The sequence below is a fragment of the Eurosta solidaginis genome, chromosome 4 (genome assembly GCF_040869045.1).
Source record: "Eurosta solidaginis isolate ZX-2024a chromosome 4, ASM4086904v1, whole genome shotgun sequence".
Lineage (NCBI taxonomy): Eukaryota > Metazoa > Arthropoda > Insecta > Diptera > Tephritidae > Eurosta > Eurosta solidaginis.
Genome location: NC_090322.1, coordinates 41,257,799 through 41,278,198, shown reverse-complemented (window position 1 = coordinate 41,278,198; position 20,400 = coordinate 41,257,799). Strand labels below are relative to the sequence as shown.

At 37.8% G+C, this 20,400-nt stretch overlaps 1 protein-coding gene and 1 long non-coding RNA gene across 2 annotated transcripts; both read left to right on the top strand.

The window, feature by feature from the left end:
* Nucleotides 1–8,515: 8,515 nt before the first annotated feature.
* Nucleotides 8,516–13,448, top strand: LOC137249635 (serine-rich adhesin for platelets-like). The gene is made up of 8 exons (XM_067781333.1): nt 8,516–8,757; nt 8,834–8,935; nt 9,015–9,412; nt 9,731–10,419; nt 10,473–10,886; nt 10,953–11,624; nt 11,808–12,416; nt 12,930–13,448. Exons 1-8 carry the CDS (start codon nt 8,662–8,664, stop codon nt 13,076–13,078), a joined length of 3,129 nt encoding a protein of 1,042 aa, XP_067637434.1. The 5' UTR covers nt 8,516–8,661; the 3' UTR covers nt 13,079–13,448.
* Nucleotides 13,449–18,724: 5,276 nt separating this feature from the next.
* LOC137247844 (uncharacterized) lies at nt 18,725–19,936 on the top strand. Its single transcript, XR_010951903.1, has 3 exons — nt 18,725–19,073; nt 19,148–19,252; nt 19,324–19,936. It is a non-coding gene; the product is annotated as an uncharacterized lncRNA (long non-coding RNA).
* Nucleotides 19,937–20,400: the final 464 nt, after the last annotated feature.

Below are 20,400 nucleotides of genomic sequence, written 5' to 3'. Positions count from 1 at the left end.
CAGGAAAATCTTGTTAGAAACCACAAAAAACATCGGCCAGAGGTATGAAGTAGGATTGCTTTGGAGACAAGATTTTACCGAACTCCTGTCGAGTTATGCAATGGCGAAGCAGCGCTTATTGAGTATTGAGTGTAGAATGCAGAAGGATGCCGTTTATGCTGAAAATTATAAAAAGGAAATCGCCAAATATATAGAAAAGGGGTATGCCAGAAAGCTGACACAAGATAAAGCCGCTATTGAAAATCCCAAAACATGGTATCTCCCTCATTTTGGTGTTGTTAATCCGTCGAAACCGGGAAAACTGCGTATTGTCTTTGACGCAGCCGCCGTTACAAATTCTACATCGTTAAACTCCGCACTACTGAAGGGCCCGGAACAAGCGCAACCGCTTATAGCGATCATCCATAAATTTCGCCAAGGTATTATTGCAGTAGCCGGAGATATACAAGAGATGTTCTCTCAGGTACGAATAATTGATAAAGATCAAGATTCTCAACGTTTTTTGTGGCAAAATGGTAAGTTAAACGAACCAATCTCTACCTATGTAATGTCGTCGATGATATTTGGAGCTATTTGTTCACCTTGCTGCGCCGAATATATAAAGAACGTCAACGCCTCTAAATTTGAGACCGCCATGTCAGGTGGTAGCCATGCTGTCATAGCTAACACATACGTTGACGATCTGGTCATAAGCTTTGATAGCGCCGAAGAAGCTCTAAATATCACAAAAGAAGCCATTAAAATAAATGCCACCGCGGGTTTTAAATTACGCAATTTTATATGTAACAATAAAGAGGTTCAATACAAATTAAATGGGGAAAATTTAGATAGTAACTCGGAACTCGTCAAAATGGATCGCAATACAAAAACTGAAAAGGTGCTTGGTATGTATTGGAATACCACTAATGATGCTCTTGAATTTCAATTTCAGTTTCACAAAATCGCCCGGGATGTTCTGAATGGCACGCGAACGCCAACAAAGCGAGAACTGTTAGGCATATCTATGTCAATTTATGACCCATTCGGACTTCTGGCAAACATCACCATATTTTTGAAGCTGTTAGTTCAGTCATTATGGCCACTAGAAATTGAGTGGGATGAGGTAGTACCTCAAGACTTGGCACATCAATGGAAGATATGGTGGGAAAATTTTCAGTCGGTGAAGAATTTCACGGTGCCGCGCTGTTATTCTGCATTATTGTCTGTTGCTGATGATATTCAATGACATATTTTTGTGGATGCAAGTTCCTCGGCATATGCCGCCGTCGGATATCTCCGAATAAAACGAGGGAACGAGGTCGATGTTACGCTGGTTTCGGCCAAAGCAAGATGCACACCACTCAAGGGTATGACAATACCACGTTTAGAGCTACAAGCCGCAGTTTTGGGGTGTCGCCTAAAAGAATCACTGGTCCACTGTCATGACTTTCGCATCAATAGTACAACATTTTGGAGCGATTCAAAAACTGTCATATTGTGGATTCGTTCAACTAGCAGAACGTACAAACAGTTTGTCGCATTCCGCATAGCTGAGATTTTAAGTACGACAACATCGGATCAATGGCGATGGGTTCCTACAGCGCTTAACGTAGCAGACGAAGCAACGAGAACGTCTACAACATTTCAGTACGATACACCGTCAAGATGGCTGAATGGTCCATCCTTTCTCCATGAAGAAGAAGCACGCTGGCCGCGGGAAACATGCGAATTGATGTCTGAACAATGTGCTGTGGAGGAAGCACCTAAAAGAGTCATACTTACAAACCAAGGGGAATATCCAATCAAATTTTGTAATTTTTCTTTATATTTAAAGCTCACCAGAGTTCTGGCCTGGGTACTAAGGTTCGCTAAAAACACTAGATGTGATATTCGTCACAAGGGGGAATTAAACGCCATGGAAATTGCCGATGCGGAAAAAACTATTTTACGTCAAGTTCAAACCGAATCATTCGCCGAAGAAATACATTCCATTAAAACGAAGAAGTCAATATCGATGTCATCAGCCATATATCAGCTAACACCGTTTTTAGACGATGATGGTTTGTTGAAGGTTAACGGTAGAATTGATGCTGCCTATTGTTTACCTCTTTCCGCGCGTCGTCCTGTAATTCTGCCACAAAATCACCACGTCACGCGTCTAATCGTTCAGCAATACCATAGTAAGCTGCATCACCAAAATGATCGTCTGGCAATAAATGAAATACGCCAAAAATTTTGGCTTCCACGCCTAAGTGCCGTGTTGAAATCCATCAAGAGGGAGTGTCCAGCGTACATTTACAACAATGCGAAGCTAGCTACACCACTCATGGGTCAGTTGCCAACAGATCGTCTTACACCATACGTTCGCCCATTTTCTTACGCCGGTGTCGACTATTGTGGGCCATTTTTTGTTGCAATTGGTCGAAGAAGGGAGAAGCGATGGGTTGCCCTATTCACGTGCCTGACAACACGAGCCATACACTTAGCAATAGCGGAAGATCTATCGACTGACGCATTTATTATTACCTTTAGAAATTTTGTCAACCGCCGAGGAGTGCCAGTGAAGATTAGAAGCGACAACGGTACTAACTTCGTGGGAGCCCAAAAAGAACTTAATGAAGAAAACCGCTTATTTGACTTTAATCTTATTGAACAGGAAATGTCTCGCCAAAATATTCAATGGGTATTCAATTGTCCATCTAACCCATCAGCAGGAGGTTACTGGGAGCGCCTCGTACAATGTATCAAAAGGTTATTACAACGAGTCTTAAAGGAAGAAACTCCGCGACTGGAAACGTTCAGAAGCGTACTGATAGAAGCCGAAAACATCGTAAACAGCCGCCCGCTAACTGAACTGCCTGTAACGCCACAAGACGAGGAGCCTTTGACACCCAACCACTTTCTGCTAGGATGCCTCAACTCAACGCAAACTCCTAGTATAAACGACGAGCATGTATGCCTTCGAAAACAATGGCGAATATCGCAAAATATAAAAGTTAGACTGTGGAAGAGATGGACCACCGAATACTTGCCTCAAATTTTACGACGCTCTAAATGGAGAGATCAGGCAACGCCTTTAAAACCGGGGCAATTAGTGATTGTGTGTGATCACACTGTACCACGAAGCAAGTGGATGCGAGGTCGGGTGACGGAGGTATTCACTGCGAAAGACGGCCAAGTACGGAGTGCTGTGGTGGGATGGGGGGTGCCGGGGGGTGGGATGTCATTTCATAATAAATTTAGCACACAACGCAAATTAAAATATATTGCTGGGCTATTGAGCTGATCTAATTGTCTGCTGGGTTTGCTCAGTTATTTACCTTTTTACTACAAGTTACGGTGCACTTTCAAACATAGAAAACCATACAATAACAAATACATGCTAATGTTGTTTATTGCTTTGAACATTACTGCAATTTCAATGCATAACGGCATAATCGTATGATTTTGCTGTTCTTTCATTGTGCACACATTTGTATTTATACAGGGACCAAATTGAACAGCAGGACAGTTATCGAAAAGAAGACGAGTCGAGTGGCCAGCAAGGACAGCAATTTTTTTAACGCGTCATGTCAAGTTAATATTGCCTTTTAAATCTGTTGTATTTTATTTAAAGTTTTACCGTGTTAATTAAATGTAATCTAAATACATAAAAACTTTCGCCTTTTATTTAAAGTCGTCGACAGTCCTAATGCAAGCCGAGAAGGGGCAACTCCAGCCGATTGCATACATTAGTCGATCCACTACAGATAACGAGAAGCGTTTCCACAGTTATGAGCTAGAAGCTTTGGCGGTCGTGGAATCATTGGAAAGATTCAAGTATTACGTATATGGAAAGAAGATTCGAGTCATTACTGATTGTAACGCTCTGCGGACTACAATGGAAAAACGAGAACTGATACCACGTATAGCCCGATGGTGGTTGAGAATCCAGGAATTCGACGTTGAGATCATTCACCGACCAGGTTCCCGTATGGAACATGTGGATGCACTTAGCCGTATGCCATATGAATGCGCCACAAGATGGAAACCGCTGATCTCAAAATTGCTAAAACAATCATCGACAAGCCGGATTGGTTATTCAGCATCCAATTGCAAGATGATAAACTCAAGAACATCGTCGACGAGATGAGGAATGGTACAAATCCAGAACACTCGGATTACCCTGCAAAAATCGCGAGTACTCCATGCATGCATGTATGGAGTACTCGCTATGGACCAACCGAGTGCTCCAAAATTAACCACAATTCATACAAAAAATATGGTCCAATTAACATTGCGATGTCCTAGGACGGGACCATATACTCCAGCTCCGCATTACATCGGAGTAATCCATGGAGTACCGACAGTCCAATAAACATCGTGTAGTGATTACAATCGTTAAAAACGAGCAATGATCGGCTTACAATATGTTCGTGTAGAAACATGAGTTGGTCCATTGCTGCATTACAGTGGAGTATACTGGTAAGTACTCCAGTGGACCACATGATCCAACAGTTTTTGCAGGGTATGTCATCGAGTTAGGACGTCTATACAGGAAGTACAACGACAAACTTCTATGGGTAGTCCCGAAGCAAATACGACATGTGGTGTTCCATGAATGCCACGACAAAGCAGGTCACATGGGCGTCGATAAAACGATAAAGCGCATTCTCACTATGTTTTGGTTTCCTCGCATGCGTAATTACGCGAAGAGCTACATCAAATCCTGCGTCGGATGCGCTCTGAACAAAACACCAGGTGGAAGACGAGAAGGCCAGTACCATTACGACAACGTTAAGCCGATACCATTTAATACAATTCACGTCGACAATTTAGGTCCGTTTCCGAAAAGTTCCAAACGCAACGAGCACATATTGAACATTGTCGACTCATTCACGAAATTTACCATAATACGCGCAGTAAAGAGCACAGCAACAAATCACGTAATCCAGGTGTTATTAGAAGTAACGAGCTACTTAGGAACGCCTGAACGCATCATCTCCGATCGCGGAACGGCTTTCACTTCCAAAACGTTCCAGAAGTTTTGTAATGACAACAACGTCAAACATGTTCTCAACGCCGTGCGTACTCCACGTGCAAATGGTCACGCCGAACGAATGAATCGCATTATACTATCCATGCTATTACCGACAACCGAAAATGAAAAACGATGGGACGACGATCTACGCCAGATCCAATGGTGCATCAACACCATGCCCAACAAGACTACCGGTTGTGCTCCATTCCAGTTACTCTATGGGTATACGCCACGAGATATCCTGCACAACCAGCTCATCCAAGCGCTCCAAGATGATTCCAATTACATGATGACCGATACCGAATTACAGCAGCTACGAGGAGATGTAGCTAATCGCATCGACGACATTCGAGTACACGCAAAAGCTCTGTACGACTCGCAGCACTCCAGGCCGAAGACGTATAACGAAGGTGATCTAGTGCTTACCACGAATGAACCGATGAGCACGGGTACATCACGTAAGCTGGAACCTCGATACAAAGGTCCTTTCATTGTTAGCAAGGTATTATCAAATGACCGCTACGTGATAGAAGATCTCCCTCATGCTGAAAGAACACAACGCCACTATACATCCGTCTTTGCATCTGATCAAATACTACCATGGTGTCAGTTACCACCTGATGATCTTGATGACATCAGTGACAACAAAACCAGCATTTCGAGCGAGGGCGCTACGAATGGTCAGGAAAGCCGACTGTGAGCGACGGCAACTTTGCCAATACCACACCAACTGGCAACGCTACCCCAACTGTCAAACAGATGGATACATAAACGAAAGAAGAAGAAGAAAGTTAATACTTGGACAACGAACGCATAGTGTACCTATACAAGTGTGTCAGCTAAGCGATAAACGTTAAAACTACAAACAGCTTCGCTCACCTGATGCAATTCTCAGGTCTAGAGTTGCACTTTTGGTACGCAAGAGTACTTCAAGCTGAGTTGCATTTGATAGTTTAATAAAATTTTGTAGTATTTACAGATGAAATAGTTGCATATATTTCCGCGAAAATAAGAATACTAGAAGATTTGTAGCCTGCAACAATGCGGAAACATACGTAAAGCAAAATTTATTTAAATTAGAGTCAAAATTTAAAGCGCCACACGTGTAACATGAAAAATTTCACTTCTAAGGCTGTTTACACAAATGCATAAAGGCAAAATTATATAAACGCTTTGGTCGCTTCAAAGCAAGATAACGTACGGCGTTTCATTGTTTTTCGTCTGGCGTTGTCAAAGCGTAGGCACGCAACCAAAGCATTTCTGTAAATTTTTCGATACTTCGCCCGACAGATGAATTAATGAATGCAACACAACCAAAGCGTCTATGTAAATCCGCCTTAAGCTGCAGACATTGGTGCTTTATCGGTAACCTTATAACAGCTGATTCGACCAACCTTATAGGAATCAATGCAATCGATTATTGGTGCCGCTAAGGTCGTAACCGTATCTTAGCCAACCAATTGGTTTTTGGTTTACCGTCGTAACGATAAACAGCTGATTACGTTAGGGATACGACTACAGCGATACGACATACGGCACTAATGACTCTCGCTTTAATTTTTGTAGCTGTAAAAGTCTCCTGCAAATAAAATGGTGCTGTAAGTGCAAACAAATCAAACTCCTATATGACACTACTTTATTTTCTATGTATTCTTCTTGTATTTTCTCTTATATTTTTTGTCGAAGGAGCCAGTAAGGTTTCAGTACTGGTGTAATACTACGTTTCCACCAAACCCAAACTCCGTGTTTGCCAGTTTCGTATGACTGTTAAAAAATGTCTAAAAATATCGCGTAAGCTATCGAAAAACGTGTTTTAACTTCGGTATCAATAACGCGAAAGCAAAAATCAATAGTTGCAGTTCTGCCAAGAGATATTTTGCATAAAAGAGTTGACAAACACGGAGTTTGGGTTTGGTGGAAACGTAGCATAAGTGTGTGAACTATATTTAAAAAAAAACTAACGAGATACAAGAAAAATACAACGTAGTTCATTAGAAACAAGCAAGACAGTTTGTATTTCGATAGGGTTTTTTGACATTAAGCCGTTTTTTCTTTATTTTTTCTGACAAATGAAAATTTTGTTTTTAGTTACAAAATTTTGTGCTTAAAAACACAACTAAATTCAAAGTGTAAATTGTGTGTGAAAATGAGTTTTCAATAAGTGTACATTTTTCGGTTTTTCATAGTTAAGGAATTGACCTCCAGATTCTTTTGTTACACAAATATAGTGAACTTGGGTACAGAAATTCAAATTAAAAAGTTTTTCACAATAATTTGAAAAACTCTACTTTTTCTCTGCTTTTTACACTTAAAGGAGTAACCCTCCGTAATAAATTAAACTTTTAATGAAAATCAATAACTCTGAACTGAACACTTTTCGCCATGACACTTTTGTGACTACATAAACCCTGTTTCAATCTTTTACGTCTCTGCACAGAACCCTAATTGACCGTTTTCAACCGAAACAACAATGGCAACCCATATTTTCCCGTTATGCTCACTTAAGCGAGTGCCTGTCAGAAAGAAGTCAACACACTTGTACTTGTACACTATGAACGAACGTGTCATACACCACGCCTTCAATACATTTATTTCATTTTATTAAACTTATATATATATTCATGTAAATTTCAAAACTTTAATTAATAAAATTAATTTTGGATATAGCACAAATAATTGTGTGCCTAAATGATCTAGTAGGATACAAAACATTTCTGGAAAACAGCCCTTTGATCTAAGGAGCCCTCAAAAGATGTATAGGCCTTTGTGGCGTTGATTTGATTTAGGGATGTACTCAACGTATATCCTGCTACAAAAAGTTTCTAAAATATAAAGAGAAGCAAAAATTTAAGAAATTGTCAGCTTTTCGTGGCTTAAAATTTTAAGCACAGAAGCGTGGCAAGGAAAGCGGCAGACGTTACGTTGTTCTTTTACTTCAGAGGCCAGTCACTTTAGGAACGTTCCCAAAACCTGCAGAGCATTATTTCCCGTTAAAGAAGGAACAAGAGCAACACATTGATGATTTGATTTGGTATTTCTACGTAATATCTACTGAAAATTGTATTCACTCATGTGATGCATATTGCACAAATCATATGGCACTGCCCATTCACATGCAAAATTTCGCGAAGCACTGTTATAAACATTCTCCCTATACAAAAAAAATACTCGCTAACATATTTTGTGTCGTATTCGAATGTTATATTGCAGTTTTTAATTGCGAAAAATTTTAGAAAATTTACCAACCAGTAGGAAAAATAATTTCACTTGCAAAGTTGCCCAACACCCTTAGCAAAAGCAAATGTCAAATTCTTCTTCTTATGATTTGCTTACAACAAAATTTGGGAGCTTGCGAATTTTCAATATAGATGGCGCCAGTGTCACTCATTCTACCGTTCTCCATAAAAATACGCGCAATCTACTCATATAACATAACCTTGCGTAAACATATACGAAAAACTGTTTATGTGTGGGGGCTTTAACGTAGCAAGCACAATGCGAACCTGTCATAAACGGTGAAACGTTAGAACATTTGACAATTAACATCAAAACGGCGGGTAAAAAAAATGTCTGCAATCAATTTTAGGCGAAAAACCTTTTGCTAGCCACTTTAATAAATATTTTGCACAATTCGAATAATAAAAAAATTGAATGCACTAAAAATGAAGTGCGAATTGTGTGGCTCAGCCCGGCAAAATAGTGTGTTATATGGAGAATTCCTTAAGAAAAGTGGGAAGGGAGTTCATACACATTGTTTGGTAAGTATACTTGGGCATGGCTGGATAAAAAAGGAAAATGTGATAATTTTGTAAAAAATTTTCTGTGCGTTTACAGTATTTATCCTCTGGCTTAAAACAAAGTGGTAAGGATAATGAGGGAATACTTGGGTTTCTGCCTAGTGATATTGCAGCAGAACGTAAACGCGTTGCAACAATTGTAAGTAAATATGTGCATACATAATTTTGAATAAATGTAAACAAACTAAGAATACGATTAATATTTCTTTAATCTAAAGCAATGCATCTACTGTGGTAAAATGCGTGCGAATATTGGCTGCTGCAAAGTGCGTTGCTATCGAAACTTTCATATGATATGTGGCATTGATAATGGTGCTATGAATCAATTTCTATATACATTTCGGTCATTTTGTGATCGACATGTACGAAAAGTACCTACACGTCCAAAACCCACAGAAAATTGTTATATTTGTTATGAGAGCCTTTTCGCTGAAAGTAAACGTTTTAGAGCTGTAAATATTATACGTGCCCCATGCTGTAAAAATGGTTGGTTTCACAAGTATTGTTTGCAAAAATTCGCCAAAAGTTCTGGGTATTTCTTCAAATGTCCGCTCTGTAATGACTGTGAGAAGTTCAAAGCGCATATGTCGTTTTGGGGTATTTTCGTATACGACAAGTAAGTGGAATATTTTAATTTATTAAAATAGCTAAAGTCGACTTGGCACAACAGAAACGGTAATTTCCAGGGGGAGGAATAATTAATTTTGGGCTGAAAGACCTGCGTCAATAAATTCAAACCTTCAAATATATCTACAATCTAAGCTTATTAAATTTAGTTTATTTACTTGCTGTGTGTGGAGAGCATGAGGTCATACTGCATCCAAAAATATTTTCATCAAAGTTTATCAGATAATGATGAGTATTTACCTTTTTTCAAGTCGACTTAAGCTGATCCATTTATATGCACCTATATTGTTGAAAATTACTTTTACAGAGACGCTGAATGGGAGTTGGTGCCCAATGCGTTTGCAGAATTGCTAGAAAGACCCAGAGTATGTAGAGCAGAGATTTGCCATAACAAACGTGGACGGGAACAGCATAACTCTACAACAAATCCCTTAGTTTATTGTACAACATGTGGATCAGTGGCTGTACATCGCAGTTGTGTGCGCGACCAGAGCAATACATTTGATTGTGAAAATTGTAAACAAATACTTTCTAACGCAGATAGTGGGCGAGAAAGTTTAAGCTCACAACAACAAAATGACAGTCAAGACAATGAATGTTCTCAAATTGTACAGGATACTGAAAACTTAGATATTGATGTATGCGACAGTGATAGCGAGGTTGAGATAAATAAAAATACTCAAGAAAATGGCGATCTTTCTCCTGTTAAAGATAACATACTAAGACGGCGTCAAGCTGACGAAGATGACGAAGTTATAATACCTCATAACTCGTACAAAAGTGAAACAGCTAAACTACATGTAAATAAAGCAGAAAGAAGTGAAATTGTAGGAGAAAGTAACACACTAAATTGTAATATTAATGAGGTCATAAATGATGATAAAAACAAATTGAACTGCAGTAAAACTGTGAAATTTAGGTGTATTGTTACCGATAGTGACTATAGTGGTGATGAAGGTCTTATAGACACAGCTGACTCGAGGAAGCATGTGAAGGGTATGTTAGGTAAAATTAAGTTTTTTCGTCTGTTAATAAATATTTACTTTCAGCAACCCGTACAAGGATTTCAACAACGCAAACACAAACCCATGATATACATAACATTACAACTTGTATTGCGCAACGCACGCGTCGCAAGTCAATGGCTTTTCGACCACCTTCGCTCGATGAACCACTTACTAATTCCTCTGATGATGTTTACAATGATGCTAGTATCAGAATTAACTCCTATACAGCACCCAAAAGCTATCAGGTTTTTCAATATGATGATGACGGAAATGATGACGTTGCACAAAATGCAAGTATGGAAGAAACGGAAGGCGGGCAGGAATATGGAAGCGCTGATCCAATTAAAGATGACAGCATAAACGAGAACACAAGCTTAGGTGAAGATGATAGTGAAAGCGTTTATGGAACTATGCTAAAACCGCAATCAACCGTAGAAATAGTAAAAGATGAAAAAGGTGATTTACTCAAAATAACTATAATTGTAACTTAGTAAACTTATTTCACTTGGTGCTGAATTTCAGATGCTAATTTTAATCGAAATAGTGTCACAAATCCATTAGACGTCAGTTGTATAGCGAATCGTACACGACGGCGTTCTTCAATCAAAATTCAGTCGTCTGTTCATAATTCTGCAACTGTAGACATCGACGACAAACAAACTATTCCAACTACTTCAAAAAATTCAGCAGAAAAAAGGAATGCATTTATTTATGAAGAAGGCTGTGAGTATATAGAAATTGAAAGAGAAAACAATTGCAGTCCAGTTGAAGATGACGTAACAAATAAGAAAAATGGACAGATAAGAACGTATTTTTTAAAAATTCTAAGTGAGGTGAAAAATAATACAAATGCAAATCTTGCTACAAGAACAAATAAAAACAGAGAAGATGTAACAAAAAATAATCATATTTCGAATGATCCATTAAACACAAGCTGCATAGCTAGTCGTACTCGTAGACGTTCGATACATACTAATATAATACAAAGTTTAAATGAAGAACAAAATGAAATGGAAAGCAATACATATGTGTTCCAAAGAGATATCGGCCCTATTGTTATTAATGGAAGCAATAATAGTGTAATCGATGGGAAAAGCATAGACAGCAATTCAACTAGCGAATCGTTTAATTCATCAACATATTTTGGTAAAACGGTTAAAACTGAAAATTTTGCCAAAAGTGATAATGAGAGAGGTAAATAAAATTTGAGATATGTTTTTAAAAGGTATTAGCTATTCATCCAGAGGAAAATATCTCTTTTGTCCAGAATAGGCAATAAAAAAAGTTCGGAAATTTTTTAGTTAATTTTCCAGACGAGTAGAGATATCCTTTTTATAAAAATGACATATAAAGTCTTATTTTTATTTTAATATTTAGAGATCAATGACTGCAATCCAAGTAAACGGTGCGAGGCGAGCTCAAGCAAGGATATCCAGCAAACAGCACAAAAACGTAAATGCATTTATGATACAAAAAAACCAACAAAAATTACTGCTTTATGCGCTGAACACAATACTACGAGACATGCAAATGATCTGTCACTGAATTATTGTAATGAAATATGTGAGCAGCACGAACATATGCCGTCTGTTACGACAAATGAAACTGCTACTCCACAAGCGCTTACAAGCATCATCACAATATCGTTAATTGATTCATCACCTGAAAGTAATGGCAGCGATATAATATGCCTTGATACACCAACTCAAGAAAGTACAATTGAACATGTCCCTAGTATTGAAAGACCTTGCACACCTACTACAACTTTATTTACGAACTCATCAATGCCATCAAATCCTAGGCGTGGTGAAAGATTGCGCGGACGGCCGCGTCGTGTTTTGAATATATATAATGAACATGCTTATGCTAAGCCTAGTCGTGGACATTCGCCCACTGACAATATGGCGCATTGGTCAAGTTTAAAAGAAAAAGTGGATCCATATATTATGCCGCGGTATGTGCGCATCAATGGCAAGCTCAGAAGAGGTGAGTGAAGTCGTCTGTTCTTGTCACGTCGTAGAAGTTGCTTGCTGTTGTTGTTGTAGCTATAAAGTTACTCCCCGAAGGCTTTGGGCAGTGTTATCGATGTGATGGTCCTTTGCCGAATACAGGTCCGGTACGCTACGGTAACACAGCTCCATTAAGGTGGTAGCCCGACCAACTCGGGAACGATTTATATGGCCACATTAAATTTTCAGGCCACCCCCCCCCCCCCCCCCCCCCACGTTACATGAGGAGCTAGGGGTCGCCAGAGCCTCGTCTGTTAGTGAAACGGGATTCACCGCTCGATGGTGGGGGGTTTGGAGAAGCTATATATTGCGCTGGAAACCTGAAAAGGTTGCGCTACACACCCCCTTCAATCTGGTATTTTAGTCGCCAGGTCACGCGCGGTGAAAAAACCATATGTAACCCCGTTTAACTTGAATGATGATCCTATCTAAAAGAGAATTTTCTACAAAACTAATGGTAAAAATTTATATATCTTTCCTTATCTTTCAGTTCCAGCCGAAACTGCGCTACAGCACCAACAGCAAGCAAACGGTACACCTGATGCTCAAACGCATTTCACCAGAAGTTATAATTTACTTTTACACACCACCAATGACCATAGTCATGCGAGTAGCAGTTGCAATATGTCGAACGCATAGACAACGGCCAATCACCAATAAGCTGAAATGCCGGCCTTATTGTATCTTTTCACACAGCGGGGGTTTTCAATAATCAAAACGATTCATTGCTGGTGAACCTAAATAATATGAATTATGTAAAAAGTTATCAAAGATAAAATCAAAAGCGCTAAAATGATTGATGAAAAATTTTTTGTTGGCGCAAAACTTTAGAAGATATGCTGATTTAAAATCTATTTTTAATTTATATTTAAGTTATACTTCCAACATTCGCATTGCATAGTCTTAGCATATTGTCTATATATTTTATAAATATGCATCTTTAATTAAGCATTTACTTGTTTCATAAGTTGAGGCTCCGCCTTATTGAAATAAATTAAATACTAGTTTATTTTTTTTTATGCTAGTGCATATACATATGTATGTTTAGATTTCTTGAATATTGACAACCTATAGCGTTGTTTATTTACTAAATTACTACGCTTTAATGTATCGTGACTGCATATGCGATGTTATACATTTGAAAAGCGTTTTGCATTGAAAACCCAAAAATGCATTGTAGTTGTGATACACATACATACTTATGGTATTCGTAAATCTGTTTAGCCAACTTTGAGTCATCTTTTAGCTCGCATAATATCAATTAAGATTCAGCATAATGAGGCACTAACCTAATTGGATGGCCAAAGTAGTGACCAAACCCGAATGAAAGTGTGTTGCAGTAGAAATGCATGAATTTAATTTTTTTGTTTTTGCAAAAAAAAATTGTAAATAAGCGAATGTAATCGAGAGTGTATGTTTTATGCGAACTATGTATTTTTAGTTATATATTAAAATGATGTATTTCCTTAATAAATATACACATATATACAATGAAAAAAGCATTAATCTTCACTATATTTTCAATTTAAAGGGATGCAGGCATGACGGAACGATACAAGGTGGCAGCATGGTGACATACCTGCAAACATAAATAAAAATTCAATGTATTTTGTTTATGTAAATTCGATGGACAAATGTCAAAATCGTACTGCGCCGAAAGTTGATGTATCAAATCAAATAAAAAAAGGGTATGATCAGCTGTCCCATGCTGCCACCTTGTATCGTTGCGCCATGGATGCAGGGGTCAAAGCATTGTATATTTTACCAAGTAGCGCAACTAACAGCTGATCGTTGAAAATTCGCACATTCACACGCACAGTTCTCGACTCAATTTGAAAAACAAACTAGATTATTTAACTCAATTTTTAAAGTGAGATAATCCTTACGAATTTATGTATATGGAATATATAAGGCGTTTTTGTTGTTATTAAAACAATAGTTTTATTTATATTAAAGTTTTTAACATTTTTTTTTTAACTGAAAAAACTCCGAACACCATTCCTTCATTATATGACATTCGACTGCCTAGTCCACTGCCTTCCACTCTATTCGCAACATAACCTCTATTTAAGCTGCCAAACTATATAGTAAACAATGGGTCAAAGGTGCATAGTGTACCTATACAAGTGTGCCAACGAAGCGATAAACGTCAAAACTACAAACAGCCTCGCTCACCTGATGCAAATCTCAGGTCTAGAGTTGCATTTTTGGTACGTAAGAGTACTTCAAGCTGAGTTGCATTTGATAGTTTAAAAAACTTTGTAGTATTTACAAATGAAATAGTTGCATATATTTCCGCGGAAATAAGAGTACTAGAAGATTTGTAGCATGCAACAATGCGGCAACATACGGAAAGCAACATTTTTTTTTAAATTAGAGTCAAAATATAAAGCGCCACACGTGTAACATGGAAACATTTTACTTCTAAGGTTGTTTACACAAATGCATAAATGCAAAATTATATAAACGCTTTGGTCGCTTCAAAGCAAAGATAACTTACGTCGTTTCATTGTTTTTCGTATGGCGTTGTCAAAGCGTAGGCACGGAACCAAAGCATTTATGTATATTTTTCGATACTTCGCCCGACAGATGACTTAATGAATGCAACACAACCAAAGCGTCTGTGTAAATCCGCCTTACAAGCCAACCTAATAAAACCGCACTGCGTTTTTATAGCGCACGCAAACAACCGGCGTTTTTTGCCCTAACCCAAATAAGCATGCCTTGCGACAATGTAAAGCATGTGTGCAAACGTAAAATCTAAATGTCACGTAGAACAAAAATTAGAAATCGAGTTAGGTTTTCACGCAGCAAATTCAATTTGGGTTGCTCTCATACAAGTTGTATGTGCATGAGACATTTTTGACAGAAAATGACTTGCCTGCGTTTATATTAGGTTGGATTGTTAATTGTTGTAGCTGTGAAAGTCTCCTGCAAATAAAATGGTGCTGTAAGTGCAAACAAATCAAACTCCTATATGACACTACTTTATTTTCTATGTATTTCTCTTGTATTTTCTTTATATTTTTTGTCGTGGGAGCCAATAAGGTTTCAGTACTGGTGTAAGTGTGTGAACTATATTTAAAAAAACTAACGAAACACAAGAAAAATTCAACGTAGTTCATTAAAAACAAACAAGCCAGTTTGTATTTCGATAGGGTTTTTCGACATTAGGCCGTTTTTTCTTTATTTTTTCTGACAAATGAAAATTTTGTTTTTAATTTCAAAATTGTGTGCATAAAAACACAACTAAATTCAAAGTTAAGGAATTGACCTCCAGATTCTTGTGTTACATAAATATAATGAGCTTGGGTACAGAAATTCAAATTAAAAAGTTTTTCACAATACATAATTTGAAAAACTCTACGTTTTCTCTGCTTTTAACCCTTCGTAATAAATTAAACTTTTAATGAAAATCAATAACGCTGAACTGAACACTTTTCGCCATGATATAAAATTAAAATGCTGTGGAAGAGGAGCAACACTTTTGTGACTACATAAACCCTATTTCAATCTTTTACGTCTCTGCACAGAACCCTAATTGACCGTTTTCAACCGAAACAACAATGGCAACCCAGATTTTCCCGTTATGCTCACTTAAGCGAGTGCCTGTCAGAAAGAAGTCAACACACTTGTCTTGTACACTAGGGGGACTCATGAAAGCATATAAACTTATAAGGTGTAAAATTATGTCCATTTACACACGCGGTTATATGAACGCACCTAGCAATACTCTTGATAAACTTGATTATTTATCAGCTGTATTATTGCCAAACAAAATTTTTTTGATTGTTATACATATTAAAAAATACCAAGATTAAGTGAAAAATCAAAACTAAAACGCCTTTACTTGCTGATGTTGGAGATTTCTGATGAAAATGCCTGCTGTAATGTCTGCAAGGTTGCATTCCTTCGAGTTTATCGCGTTTACACAATAGGGGGACTCATGAAAGCATATAAACTTATAATGTGTAAAATTATATCCATTTACACACGAGGTTATATGAACGCACCTAGTAATACTCTTGATAAACTTGATTGTTTATCAGCTGTATTATTGCCAAACAAAATTTTTTTGATTGTTATACAAATTAAAAAATGACAAGATTAAGTGAAAAATAAAAACTAAAACGCCTTTACTTGCTGATGTTGGAGATTTCTGATGAAAATGCCTGCTGTAATGTCTGCAAGGTTGCATTCCTTTGAGTTTACCGCGTTTACACAATGAAATGTGCGCTTAAATTTATACAAATTGTGTAAATGATTTTTCATACAAAATTTGACAGCTCGTTTACGCACTAGATAAATTTATACGTTTACACACTTTATAAGGCATTTATACGGTTACATGAGTCCCCCTAATGAAATGTCCGCGTAAATTTATACAAATTGTGTAAATGATTTTTCATACAAAATTTGACAGCTCGTTTACGCACTAGATAAATTTATACGTTTACACACTTTATAAGGCATTTATACGGTTACATGAGTCCCCCTACTATGATAACCATAAAACCATAACCAGATAAAACAGCTGATCGAACCTACCTTATGGAAATCAATGTAATCGATTAAAGCTGCAGACATTGGTGCTTTATCGGTAACCGTTACGGTAACCTTACAATAGCTGATTCGACCAACCTTATGAGAATCAATGCAATCGATTATTAGTGCCGCTAAAGTCGTAACCGTATCGTAGCCAACCGTTCAAAACGCGAGTACTCTATAAATAATGTAAGGAATACTCCTTTGGGAGTATAGGACTGCTCCAAATCTAATCTGTATTCATACAAAAAATGTGCTCCAATTAATATTGCGATGTCCTAGGAGAGGAGTAGGTGATCCCACCCTCGCTTTGTTTGTGAGTATTCAATAGAGTACATACGTGAGAGTACTTTCCAAAGTACTTTCACTGTAGTACCCCATGGAGCACCCACAGAGGAGCATATGCCAAAGTACTAAAGAGGAATTGTGTCGGAAAGAATTATCGAAGTGAATTTAATTTAAAATGAAAGTAAATGAAGAGGGGCAATACAACTTTTATATTTTATACTACGAATATTCTTATGTTATTTAGCATTTGCGTGGATAAAGAAACTAATATTTCTCTATTGTAATAGAATAAGTTATCTGAATGTAAATATAGTAATCTGGCAGCACGAAGTGTCGAGCAGGGTTTGGTGACTTCCGGTTCCGGAAAGTATGTAAAAAGAAGAGAATAAGCCCAGCCAACGCGTTGCTTGCGATATCGAAGTAAAATAAAGGAATCGATCACAAAAGATCATATATCAGGTGTGGAAATCCCACAGGCCAATATTTTATTTAGTACATCAAGATATTTTAAATTCAAATCGAAATTTGAAGAAACTAATTGATAATGGCAAATATGCTGACACGGCAGCAAATGATTAATACGCTGACGATGGCTAATGTTGAATTTGATAAAGAGGTTACTCTTGTACAATTGCGTGTCTTGTACGACCAGGCTGTAGCTATTCTGCCAAAATTATTGGATGACGGTTCGCTGAATGGAAAGTTACAAAACGTGAACGTGCCAGATGACAATGTACCGGACAAAAATGTGCCAGATGAAGGTGTACCAGAGGAAAATAGGCCACATGAAGACGTGCCAGATGAAGGAGGGCCGGGGGAGGACATAACCGGTGTAGATGTGGTGAATGCTTCAAATGTTGATAATGATTTGCTACTTCCGTTGACCACTTTGACCAAGCCAAATTTACAGGCGAGTGGCAGCTCAATTGATAGCTTAAAGGCTGAACAAGAGCACTTGGCACGGATGCTAGCTGTTGCTCGCAAAAAGCGTGAACTGATCGAACTGCATCAACAGATCAATCAAATTGATAGACGCAGAATTGATCTGCGTCTGAATAAATTCGACGGGTCAGAATTCCAAGATGTTGTTAAGTGGATCGGTGAGTTGGAGGCAGTATTTGAATTTCTACGCTACAATGATAGAGACTAGCTGATTGCTGCTCGATATTTAGTAACAGGCCATGCCAAAAAATTCCTGGACATTGCTCTAGTCCGTTCGTATAGTGACTTAAAGTCTGCTTTATTGCTGGAGTATCGACGAACGTTTTCGCTCCAAGATGTATTTAGCCAGTTGAAAACACGTAGTATTAAACCAGGGGAAACCCCTCGACAATACGTGGTGGAAATGCAACATATGGCTAGCCGAGCTGACATACCAGAAAGTGATTTAGTCGACATAATTATTGACGGACTCAACGACAAATCTACTTATGTGTCGCCGTTATATGGTGCAACGTCAATCAGAAGTTTAAAAATGTTGATGGAGCGTTACAAAAAAATGAGAAAAACTGTTGTTACAGTGGATAATCGTGTCAAAGAGATGCCCGCCGTAACTAGCCGTGTAGATGTCAATAATGTGCGTTGTTACAATTGTTTCCAGTACGGGCATTATCAGAGTGCATGTACACAACTCAGACGTCCACCTAATTCGTGTTTTATGTGCGCAGAAGTAGGCCATACTCGCCATAATTGTCCTCGTCGTGTATCATCAGCAAACAATCGCAACGTCGCAGCTGCTGTAGGTGATGAGGAGATTCGAGAAATTAATAAATTAACTGAACGACTTCCGTCAAACAACATGGTAAGTGTTGCCTTCTATAATGGAGAAAAGTGTACTGATTTAGTCTCTCTTTTTGCATTATTCGACACGGGTAGTCCAATTAGTTTCATAAAACGATCCCTTGTGCCAGAGTTAGTACAACTAAGCAATAAACGAAAATTAACACGATACCACGGAATTGGTAACAAGCTAATAAAAATGTACGGTATTTTGCATTGTAAATTTATATTTCGTAAGCATTGTATCATTCACAATTTTGTTATTTTGCCAGATTCGGATGCAGTTGTTCCAGTATTGGTTGGACGGGACCTGTTAACAAAATTGCGAATAATGTTGTGCCAATTTAATAAAATTGGTTATAATCCAAATGAATTGCTAAGCTTGAACTTTCAAAATAAATCCCATCTTTCGGATATCCTTGTCAGTACACTTCGCTGCTTTCATTTATATAAAAGTCCACAAGTTGTTGACCAGGTTGCTTTCATAGAAAAACAAAACAATGTAAACTTAGAGATGTCAGAATTAGAGATAAGCGAGAATTGTTATCGTAATAATATCAATGTGGGAAAATTGATCGATAAAGATGTAAATGATTGCAATTAAATTATTTGATCTGTTGATGCAACTGAGGAAGAGAATGTTAGCGATTATATTAATATAGATCCAAAATTGAATAAAATAGAATCAGATATCCTTCGCGCTATAATATTGAATTAATGTAAAAGTACTAGCAGAGCGATTGTCAGCCGGTATTCGATGAAAATCAAATTGAAAAATGATACACCAGTGTACAGTAGTCCGAGGAGGCTATCGTTTAAGGAAAAAATTGAGGTCCAGAAAACTATTGATGAATTATTGGCTAAAGGTATTATAAGACAAAGTGAGTCACCTTATGCGTCGCTTATAGTTTTGGTACGAAAAAAGAATGGTTCATTGAGAATGTGCGTGGACTATCGGGCGCTCAATAGTTTAAAAATACGTGATCACTATCCGTTACCTCTTATTGAAGATTGTCTCAGCTATCTAGGAGGAAAAACGTATTTCAGTACTCTTGATTTGAAGGATGACTTCCACCAAGTACCAATGAGTGAGGAGTCCATACCACTGACGGCTTTTGCCACGCCAATGGGTCAATACGAATATTGCTATATGCCATTTGGACTGACCAATGCACCTGCAGTTTTCCAGCACTTAATTAATAAAATTTTAAAACCACTTATTGATGCTGGTAGGATTATAGTGTATTTAGATGACATTAATGTGGCTACCAAAACGTTTGATGAGCATGTTGAAATATTGAAGCAAGTAGTAAATCATTTAAGTGCTGCTGGGTTGCAATTAATTTGTC

Coding starts and splice junctions, on each gene's coding strand:
- LOC137249635 (XM_067781333.1), top strand. CDS start 8,662: ATGAAGTGCGAATTGTGTGGCTCAGCCCGGCAAAATAGTGTGTTATAT. Junction 9,413..9,730: donor GGTATTTTCGTATACGACAA/GTAAGTGGAATA, acceptor TTACTTTTACAG/AGACGCTGAATGGGAGTTGG. Junction 10,887..10,952: donor AATAGTAAAAGATGAAAAAG/GTGATTTACTCA, acceptor GCTGAATTTCAG/ATGCTAATTTTAATCGAAAT.